Source organism: Labeo rohita, chromosome 9 (assembly GCF_022985175.1).
Source record: "Labeo rohita strain BAU-BD-2019 chromosome 9, IGBB_LRoh.1.0, whole genome shotgun sequence".
In the NCBI taxonomy this organism is placed as follows: Eukaryota; Metazoa; Chordata; class Actinopteri; order Cypriniformes; family Cyprinidae; genus Labeo; species Labeo rohita.
The window spans coordinates 3,693,992-3,705,635 of NC_066877.1; the positions used below are offsets into that span (position 1 = coordinate 3,693,992).

Sequence of the window (11,644 nt, forward strand, 5' to 3'; positions counted from 1 at the left end):
TGTATTCTGACACCTTTCCATCAGAACCAGCATTAACTTCTTGAGCAATTTGAGATACAGTAGCTCATCTGTTGGACCAGACCACATGGGCCTGCCTTCGCTCCCCACGTGCATCAACGACATTGTTGGGCATGTTACTTTAAATTAAGTTCCAAACTGTATTCTGTTACTCTCCCTCTAAGTAATATCGCAATGCGGGATTGAACTCTGCGCTCAAACTGAGCCTTGGGTTCGAGCCTCCATTAAGGACAGCAAGCCAAGTTTGTTTACCACTGCCCATCAGAACTGGATGGGCAGGCAAACTTGTGAAAAAAGTAATTAGTTATAGTTACTAGTTACTTCTCACAAATAGTAACTGAGTTAATAACAAAGTTACATCATTATAAATGTAACTAATTAGCAGGGAAAGTAACTGTTGTGTTACTTTTTTTAAAAATGTTCGAATATGTCAAATAATTTGGATGCCCCCAATATTGAATATGGTAATAAAATATTGTACACTAATCTACTCTATTTTAATGTTGCTGTGGGACAATGTGAGAGACACCTTCCAGGGGCTAAATATCATGTTATTGGGGTCGCTTCATGGACACGGACATCATAATAACAAGAAAAAATGTGCTTTTGTAAAATAAATAAAACAAACAGGGTGCTCTCTGCTGTCTCAGTCTCCATCACCTCTCTTTACAGACACATAAATAAAACAGCAATCTCCGCGAATATGTGTCAGACAAACAAACATGAGAAATTTATGTATAGAAAGCTTGAAATGTCTACTTTTAAAAGAAGTAAGTCACGTCAAAAACAAATATTCTCTGAAGTAATCCATATGATACCAATGCAAGCTCCAGTTTTTACCATCTAAACTCATCTCTTATCTAATCATGTCCACAAGTGGCTCTGCTTTTCAAATTTTAAACATCCACATGAGACGCCCAAACATGTATATAAACACTCACATCACCCTACATAAGCAAACGTGAACATTCATCAAGGTCATCTCGGCTATTTTTAGTTTCTAGATGCGCTGAGAGGAATAAGCCAGACGTTACCTCAGAAGAAGAACGCAACAACAAAATTATAGTAATACCGCATTTTATTGTCAGTAACGGTAACAGCATTGTAACAGGGGAGACATTAATTTGTTTGCTTACTCGTTATTGAAAAACATAATGCAGGTAGTAACGCCGTTTATTTATAATGCTGTTATTCCCATCCCTTATCAATGAGCCTTGGCTGCCTATGACCCTGTCGCTGGTTCACCACTGTTCCTTTCTTCGGACCACTTTTGATAGATACTGACCACTGCAAACCAGGAACACCCCACAAGGGCTGCAGATTTGGAGATGTTTTGACCCAGTCATCTAGCCCAGTGGTTCTCAATTTTAGTCTTGGGATCCCCCTGTTCGAGTTGATGATCTCAATCAGGTGTGTTAAATAAGGGAGACATGCAAAATGTGCAGAGCTGGGAGCGCCCAAGATTGGAACTGAGAACCACGGGGCACGATGACTGGGTCAGAGAATCTCCAAAACTGCAGCTATTATGGGGTGTTTATTTTTTGGAGGTTTATGCCTCAAAAAATATTTTAAAAATACGCATAAATAAAAGAAAACAGTGCTTCTGTGTGTATGTGTGCGTGCAGGGAGTTGCACAATGTTAAGGCCCGTTCACACCACGAATAATTACTATAAAGCCGGGGTGTCCAAACTCGGTCCTAGAGTTTAGCTCCAACTCTAATTAAACACACATGAACCAGCTAATCATGGTCTTACTAAGCATGCTAGAAACTTCCAGGCAGGTGTGTTGAGGCAAGCTGGACTGCGTTTGGACACGTATCTACAATGGCGTCCAGACCAAAGGACAATATTTTGTTTATTATAAGTTCAATCTATAGTTTCACTATATGGACAAAAGTATTGGGACACCTGACCATTACACCAACAGGGACTTAAATTACATTGCATTTTAAATACATAGGTATTTATATGGAGTTAGTCCCTTCTTTTAAGATATTAAAGCTTCCACTCTTCTGAGAAGACTTTCCACAAATGTGTGTGAAAAAGAGTGTTTCTGTGGCCCATTTGCCCATCCAGTAGCACATCTGTGAGGTCAGGCACTGATGCTGAACCATAAGGTCTGGCTCACAATCTTCATTCCAGCTCATCTCAAAGGTGTTTGATGGGGTTGAAGTCAGGGCTCTGTGTGGACCAGTCAAGTTTAGCACAAAGCTGGAAGCATGGCATTGTCCCAAATGTCTTAGTATGCTGAAGTATTAAGATTTCCCTTCACTGAAAGTAAAGGGCTGAGACAAATCTCTGAAAAACAGTCCCATACCATCATTCCTCCTCTAACAAACTTTACAGTTGGCACAGTGCATTCAGGCAGGTGATGTTCTCCTAACATCTGACAAATCAAGACTCAGACATCAGACTGCCAAACAAAGAAGTTTGATTCGTCACTCCACAGAACAGGTTTCCACTGCTCCAGAGCCCAGTGGTGGCTGCTTTTCTGCTGATATTAATGCCAGTGGAGGTTGTAAACTCTTCAGTTATGGAATCAGCAGAGCACTGGTGACTCTTACGCACCATGTGTCTCAGCACTCAGTGACCCGCTCTGTGACTTTACATGAACTTCTGCTTTGTGGCTGAGCTGCTGCTCCCCAAGCGCTTCCAACTTCCAATAATACTACTTACAGTTGACCATGAAATATCTCGCAGGGATGAAATTTCACAAACCGACCTGTAAAAGTGGCAGCCTATCACAGAGCCATGCTTGAATTTACCGAGCTCTTCAGAACAACCCACTTTTTTCACAATGGCAAAGATGCTTGATTTATACACCTGTGGCAATGGGTTTGATTGAAACACCTGAATTCAATAATTAAGAGGAGTGCCCCAATACCTTCGTCCATACAGTGTATTTCATCTGCCGCTTTAAATGTTTGGGCTCTTTAAAGTTGAGTGCCTTCTGACTGGCTGTCAATGTTTATTGTTCAGCTGAACAAAATCATTCTGAAAGTGATCATTCTACTGTGTCATTATTGTCACAGCTGTGGTGTGAACATCACTATTTGCATTGAATTAGAATGATTATTAAAGTCCCTCAGCGTTCACTAATTTTATCCCGTAAAATCATCTTTAATAATCATACATATTTAAACAGTTTCTCCTATATAAATCATTTCTTCATGTCTTAAAATGGCTTAAGTACAACTTTAGACCATGACTTCATTTAGCAAATGCGGATGTACAGTATGTGCAAATTAGGGCTGGCAAACAATCACGATTAATCGCATACACATGATTAATCGCAAAATAAAAGTTTGAGTTTGCCTAATATATGTGTGTGTACTGTGTGTAATTATTATGTATATATAAATACAAGCACATTGATGTATATATTTAAGAAATATTTACAAGTATATATATACACAGTACTGTGCAAAAGTTTTAGGCAACTAGTATTTTCACCAGCTAAAAAATGGTTTAAAGTAAGTTATTTCTATCTTTTGCTGTAGTGTGTCAGTAAAAAATATCGGTTTACATTCCCAAACATTCTGTTTGCCATTAATTGTAATAATCTAGTGAGATTTTTGTTTGCACAAGGAGTCTGACAACAGCCAGTGCTCCACACTGATCTAATCTCACCATCATCCAGTCTTCCTAGAATGACATGAAGACACAGAACAAACTGAAACAGAGTAAATCCAGAAGAACTGTGGCAACGTCTCCAAGATGCTTCAAGAGACCTACCTGCAAAGCTACCTGAAAAATTTTGCGCATATGCACCTAGGGCAAAAGCTGCTGTAAACGCAAAGAATGGTCACACCAAATGTTGATTTCATTTAGTTAATAGAAGGTAATTGATAAAGAAAATCTATTTATGACAGCATCCTCATTTTACAGCATTTGTACACAAGTGCCTAAAACTTTTAACAGTGCTGCAGCTTTGCAGGTAGGTTTCTCGAAGCATCCTGGAGACTTTGTCACAGTTCTTCTGGATTTAGTCTGTCTGAGTTTGTTCTGTTTCTTCATGTCATTCCAGACAGACTGGATGATGATGAGATCAGATCTCTGAGCAGAGCACTCGCTGTTGTCAGAGTCCTTGTGCAAACAAAAATCTCACTGGATTATTACGATTAATGGCAAAATGAATGTTTGGAAATGTAATCTGATATTTCCTACTGACACACTACAGTAAAAGACTGACTTTAACTGACTTTAAACCATTTTTAGCTGATGAAAATACTAGTGGCCTAAGACTTTTGCACAGTACTGTATATATATATATATATATATATATATATATATATATAATTTATATTTCATATAAATAAAAATATTTTGTATATAACATATTTCTCTTAAATATATACTATATATTACTTTGTGTGTATTTATATATACATCATAATTACACATAGTACACACACATATATTAGGAAAACTTATTTTGTATGCAGTTAATTGCGATTAATCGTTTGCCAGCCCTAGTGCAAATTAGTCCCTGCCTCCATTCAGTCATGCCAGTTCAGACTACCTGTCCCACTTTCACCCAGTTAACTGAAATAGTAAACACTACACAATGGCACGTGGCAATATTGGATCCTTTCAGTCATGTTTGAACTACTGCTGTCAAATCGATTAATCACAATTAACTGCATCCAAAATAAAAGTTTGTGTTTACATAATATATGTGTGTGTACTGTGTATAATTACACACATACGCACACTTACATGCATATATTAAAGAAATATTTACAAGTGTATATATATTCATATTTATATATGATTTATATATATCTAAAAAATAAAGATGTATATTACATATCTCTTAAATATATACATGCATGTGTGTATATTTATATATACATACAAATATAAACCGTACAAACACATATATTATGTAAACACAAACTTTTATTTTTGATCATGCGATTAATCGTGATTAATCAATTTGACAGCACTAGTTTGAACCAGAAAACGATTATGAAAAAGAGGAGGAAGAATGAATTACAAGGTCGTCTATAAGTCGATGTATCGAAATAGTAATGCATTTTATGTATTGCTCTCTACAATGTCAGAGACAGTAATTGTCATTAGCCTTTGGCTTCACTATGTTATCAAACAGCTAATAATGTGTTGCTAACGTTACACAAATCACCTTCCCGTTCATCTCAGACAGCTACTAACTAAAAATCAACATCCTTAGGCAAAAATGCCTTGCTAATGATGATAATGAAAAGACGACCCCTGACCTGCTGTGTCACTAAAAATTCAGAATAAAAATGTGTTGAGCTCAGCACTTGTTTCCATTTCTAACATAAAATCATTCAGGGTAGAAAAATAAACGTAACTGCGTTTTATACATAGGAAGAAATATATAAATGAAGTTAAAATATTTATAGAAGCACCGTAGAAGTACATAGAGCAGAAGGCAAGCATAGTAAACATATTATGTACTATAACAAGGCTCAGAGAGTAAAACATTGTGCATACGATACCTTTTCGTCGTCTTCAGTGAAGAGTGCTCCATTGGGACTCTTGTTGATGGCCTGCGCGACCCCGATGACCTCTCCATCACTGTTGCGGATGGGCATGCACAGCAGAGACTTCGTCTTATATCCGGTGAGTTTATCAATCTCATCACTGAAACGATGGTCCTATAAAAGAGGACAAAAGTCACAGTCACTCTCAGCTGAATGGGAACACTTATAATAACTGTTAGGAGAAGCCAAACTAATTAGAGGTGAAGTGTGTCAATGCTGTGCTGCTAGTGGCACTAAATAGAACTGCAAAAATATACAGAAAGTGACAGAAACATAACATAAGTAACACTACTTACTCTACCTGGAGTAAAAAGTCTATTTCTTTATAACACAGATTGAAATTATAATTGCTCACTGCATTTATCTGAGCAAAAACAGTATTATTATGAAAATATTATTGCAATTTAAAAGAGCTATTTTCTGTTAAAATATTTAAAACATAAATTATTCCAATATGCTGATTTGCTGTTCAACATTTTTCAACACTGATAATAATCAGAAATGTTTATTGAGCAGCAAATCAGCATATTATAATGATTTCTAAAGGATCATGTGACACTTTGCATCACAGGAAAAAAAATGCATTTAAAATATATATTCAAATAGAAAACATAAATCTTAAATTACAATAATATTTAACCATATTACAGATTGTACTGTATTGATCCAACAAATGCAGCCTAATTATTAATTATTCCAAACTTTTGACCAGTAGTGCAACATTAACAAACATTAAACAAAGCTTAACAGATTAGTTCATGTTTAAATACACAGAAACATCATGAAATTTTAATTTACTTATTCATATTTCGAAGTACATAATTATTTAGTTACAACTTACATATAATGCAGTTAATGACCTATTCATCAAATTTTTTACAACGTGTTACTATTTTTAATTATTAACTAATAATATTCACGCTGAGCCACTTTTGCATTGTTAATGCCCATGTTTCCTTGTGTTTGAATGGTTTCAGAAATGCTGAGTTTACTGGTGTAAATAATGCAGTTTTAATGATCTGCTCTGCTTGCTAAATGAAAAGGCAAACGCAGATTGACAGACTAATTAGAGAACTGCGAGCTGGCATCATCATCATCACAGCATCGGGACTATAACTGTAGAACGGAGAGGGTGAAGTTTGTCTGAGCTGATCGATTCAGTAATCAATACTCAGATACTCACACACAACCTTATTACTTTACTAAGGCCTTTTATGGATCTCAGGAATAATCAAACCAAAAACGTCACTCAGGGTCACAATAAAATACTGTCCTGTCTGTGTGACAAGTCGTTATCCGTATGGCATAATGTCATGTGAGTGACCTCGCCATAGATGCAATAGCCGACCCTAATTGAATTTCTACTGGCCTCAAATCAGAATCATTTAAGAATCAAATACAATCATACTGGATAGAAAACAGTGCAAGGTTGTGTGCTGGTCTTTGCTGGTGTTCAGTTCAAGTCTATTACTATATTTACTAACATATTGCTTGAGACTTACTGATATAAAAATTGTAATTAAACTTTATTTGCAGTACTACTTGTGCACAATGCACATTTCTTAATATTAAGCCAAAAATCTGTTTTTATGTCATGACTGAAGACTGTCTGGTCTTAGTGTAGGCCTACCTACAGTATAATGGTTATAGTTACACTTAAGCACAATCAAATATACTTAAGTATATCTTTAGTTGGACTTCCGCATAATTAAATGCATTAAGTACAAAATCATCTTTAAATATACCAGTTTAGTACTAAAAGTACCATCGCAGGGTATTTTTCTTATGTACATGATATGTAAATGTATTTGTAGTATACTTAGCATGAAACGTATGTATTTTAAATACTCCTAAATAGATATTTTACCACGGATTAGTGTTACAAATTATGTAGGAAAAGTAATACATTAATTTATGACACCTCAACCTCAAAAATCTACATCCTAACAGGAGTCCTTTGTCACAAAAAGACTTGCTTTGTTGGCTTTTTCCCTATCACGCTTTAGAAATCATAAGAAATTATATATCAACTGAAAACTTAAAATCTCAAAATTCATCCTTTGAAAACCATTTTAAAATCAGACGTTGCATTACCATGGAAAATGTACATCAAAATCATATTACAAAATGTTTTTGTTAATGAATTATAAAAATTTAAGAGTGCATTTTCACGTCTATGTTCAAGAATGGGAGTGACAATTAAAGGGTTTAAGGATTAGGTTTGATCGCAAATGATAACAGACATTCCATTAGCAAATCTGTTCACATCTTTCAGGATTTTACGAACTGTTGTTTTTATTCCTGCTTCACCTATTATGCATCAAGAAAGATGTTTCTCCATCAAAAGTGACATTGGTAAAATTTGTTCCCGATAAGTACTTATTCATATGTAAAAATGTAGTATGACTGGCGTCGCAACAGAAACCCCAAGCTTCATAATCTTAATTAAATTTCTATATCTCATGATTTGGAAAAATGAAAGTAAGAGAGAGTTATTTGACTATTTGGTCCTTTTACAATTCTTCCATAAAGAAATAACTGTATTCTACGTTCATGATCATTTAAAACAGCTGAATCATAGAAATTCATCTAGGATTAAGAGGTTATAGATGCTTTTACTAAAGTTCATGTTGCTCAGTTTAGGTTAGCATTACTTCAACTTTAACATTTTTGAATTAAAATAGGATCTTATTTGATTCGGCTCATGACATTAATCCCTTTAAATTTGTTACACGTACAAAAGTATCAACTTTTAGGATTTTTGGACTTGAAATAGTCATTTTATATTTGCTACATCTGATACACATCAGGAATATTGAGTTTCACCATCAATAATTGTCTCAGTAAAATACTGTTCTGCCGCTAATTATTTATCCTATGGTTAGTTAAAATAAATAAATAAATAAAATTATTAAAATAAATAATAAAAACCCCTGAAAAATGGATTTTCCCTTTATCCAATAGGATTTTATCAATCCTGGTCTCACTGGGATTTTTGGACTAGAAACAATCATCTACTGCTTAACCTGTGACCCTAAACCACAAAACCAGTCATAACGATATTTTTTTTTTTTAAACTGAGATTTATACATCATCTGAAAGCTGAATAAATAAGCTTTCTATTGATGTATGGTTTAGATGGTAGGATAGTACAATATTTGGCCAAGATACAACTAAAAAAAAAAAAAAAAAAAAAATCACCTTTAAAGTTGTCCAAATGAAGTTCTTAGCAATGCATATTACTAATCAAAAATTAAGTTTTTATATATTTACGGTAGAAAACTTACAAAATGTCTTCATGGAACATGATCTTTACTTAATACCCTAATGATTTTTGGCATAAAAGAAAAACTGATAATTTTGTCCCATACAATGTATTTTTGGTTATTACTACAAATATATACGTGCTACTTAAGACTGGTTTTGTGGTCCTGGAACATGTGATTGTGTTCGACCATCAATAATTGTCTTGTCTATATGATAATTAATTATCCATATGGGAAAATGTAATATAAGTGACCTCACAATGTATGGTAACAACCTGTTAATCCCAAAGGAATTTCTAGCATTATTTGGAACCAAAACTAAAACATTCTAAAGCGCTGTAGGAATTAAAAAGTTACTTTTATCGCTTTACAACTGTGGTTCCAAATCCACATCCTTGAGGTTTTTTTTTTACTTTTGGACAAGATACAATCAGTTTTCTCCTGCTTTCACCTGATATGCATCGGGAATGTTGACTGTTTCCCCATGTTCAGCCACATATCCAATGATGCCCTTTCCCCAGGGCACCTGCACCTCATCTGAGTTACTGAGAGAGGGCAACACAGTGGTTCCAGCGTGAACATCAAAGAACTTGGACACCAGAGTCTTTTTATTGGCTGGTCCCTCCACCAGGAACAGGGAGCAGCGGTCAGCATCCACCATGATGCACACAAACACCAGGATCTTGTAGCTGAGACTGGTCAAATCCAGGTCGTTGGAGATGTCTTTGACGAGCTCCAGGAAGAACTCCCTCTCGTTGTGCTCTTTCAGGTAGTATTTGTAGTCTATGGCGGTGGAGGGGTACTGAGGGATGTTGACCCGGGACTCAAGCAGGGCGGAGAGGATGTGCGCGGTGGTTGGAGGCAGAGAGCTGGCTTTACGCAGCAGCGCTCGCCTTCTCATGCTGGTCAGCGGCTCCTGGGCTCTGGAGTTGACGTGCTCGTCGTAAGTCCTGTTGGCGTTGATGGCTTTGGACCTGGCGAAGGTTTTCCGCAGCTCTTTCTGCGATGCTCGTCTCTGTAACCCATCACCTCTGCTCGCCCAGCTGTCTTTACTACACGCGTTTGCCGCTTTCTCCGCCTCCGTGCTGGAGTTCGCCGGAGTTTTAATCGGGTGATGGTTCTTCAGCCACTTTTCCACCATACTCGCCTTGCCTTTTCTGTTCAGATAGTCCTCTAATAATTCCGGGTGCTCGTCTAGGAAACTTTCCACATCGGAAAAGACCATATTTGACCCTGCCATTGCTGCCGCTACGGTCATCTGTAAATAAAAGGAGAGAGATGCGCCTTTTGAACGGTCATTTATGTGAGTGCAGTGCTCAACGAATCATTCGCAAACTTAAAACAACAATCCTCAGCGAGAATAGCGCTGTCCTTGGTCCTTGGAAGTTCTGCGTTCATTCCGTTTCAGCATGTTGCGTTCCAGCGGTTCCGTGCGCGGTGGCGTCTGATGCCGAATAACTCGCTCTCGTTCATTCTAAAGCAGCGCCAGTGAGATGATGCGACAGAGCGCATCGCAGGTGCATCACTGACGTCACGATCACGCATTCCTCCCTTCATCCTCTTCTTAACTGGGCTGTTTTATTATTATAAGGATCCTCGGCGACACTGGGAAATGCAGTCTTAATGGATTTTCAAAACTCGTAATTACTGTCGCAATCATTGTAAATTATCTAAAGGCTATTATTTGTTTGCATGTATGTATCTATTACCTATCTATTAGTTAAGTACGCCCTTATATTTCTGTTAGATGTGCATAAGACCATATTTGACTATTACAAAATTAATATTTCTACCTCCTAAGTGGTTATTTTGTGCCTTCAGCATCTACCATTTCACCATTTCCCTATGTAAAGTTGCAGCTCCATCGACCTCTAGTGGACAAACTGTGGCTTGAGTTCTGTGGCTGCCCAAAAGCACCACCGTATCCTTGAAACTTCATTTTCTCACATAAATAAAGACCCTCGCCCATGTAATGATCCACAGTAGCAATGTGAGTCTATACACGCTTACAAAAGGTAAGCAGCAGTAGTGCCATAGAACTGTGTAGACGTGTGTAGAATGTTATTTTTAATAATGCATGCCAATACAGAATCCTTATTTGTGACCCTGGACCACAAAACCAGTCAGAAGTTGCACAGTATATTTGTAGCAATAGGCAAAAATACATTGTATGGGTCAAAATGATCCATTTTTCTTTTATGCCAAAAATCATTAGGATATTAAGTAAAGATCATGTTCCAGGAAGATAAATTTCTTACCATAAATATAAATTAAACTTTATTTGGACAACTTTAAAGGCGATTTTATCAATATTTTGATTGGGGTTTTTTCGCACCCTCAGATTCCAGACTTTTAAATAGTTGTATCTCAGCCAAATATTGTCCTATCCACTTTATAAAAATAAAGGTGCTGTAAAAGGTTCTTCACAGCAGTGCCATAAAAGAACCATTTTTGGCTGCACAAAGAACCATTCTGTCAAAGGTTCTTTAAAGAACCATCTCTTTCTTACCTTCTTATAATCTGAAGAACCTTCTTTTGCCACAAAGAACCTTTTGTGAAACACAAAGGTTCGTCAGATATTAAAGGTTCTTTATGGATCCATTTAGACCAAGGGTGCCCAAACCTGTTCCTAGAGATCAACTTTCCTGCAGAGTTTAGTTCCAACCCTAATCAAACACACCTGTCTGTAATTATCAAGTGCTCCTTGAGATCCTAATTAGCTAGTTCAGGTGTATTTGGTCAGGGTTGGAGCTGAACTCTGCAGGAAAGTTGATCTCCAGGACCAGGGTTGAGCACCCCTGATTTAGACAAAAAATGTTCTTCTATGGC

The 11,644-nt window shown here is 36.7% G+C and overlaps 1 protein-coding gene across 1 annotated transcript in view; it reads right to left on the minus strand.

Moving 5' to 3' along the window:
* Window positions 1-10,249, minus strand: part of pde11a (phosphodiesterase 11a) — a 72,970-nt gene extending 62,721 nt beyond the window's left edge. Inside the window, exons 1-2 of the mRNA XM_051119153.1 lie at window positions 9,267-10,249; window positions 5,505-5,663 (exon numbers count right to left, since the gene is read on the minus strand). Coding sequence (XP_050975110.1) covers window positions 5,505-5,663; window positions 9,267-10,073 — 966 coding nt within the window. The 5' untranslated portion in view covers window positions 10,074-10,249. The remainder of the gene's footprint in view (window positions 1-5,504; window positions 5,664-9,266) is intronic.
* Window positions 10,250-11,644: the final 1,395 nt, after the last annotated feature.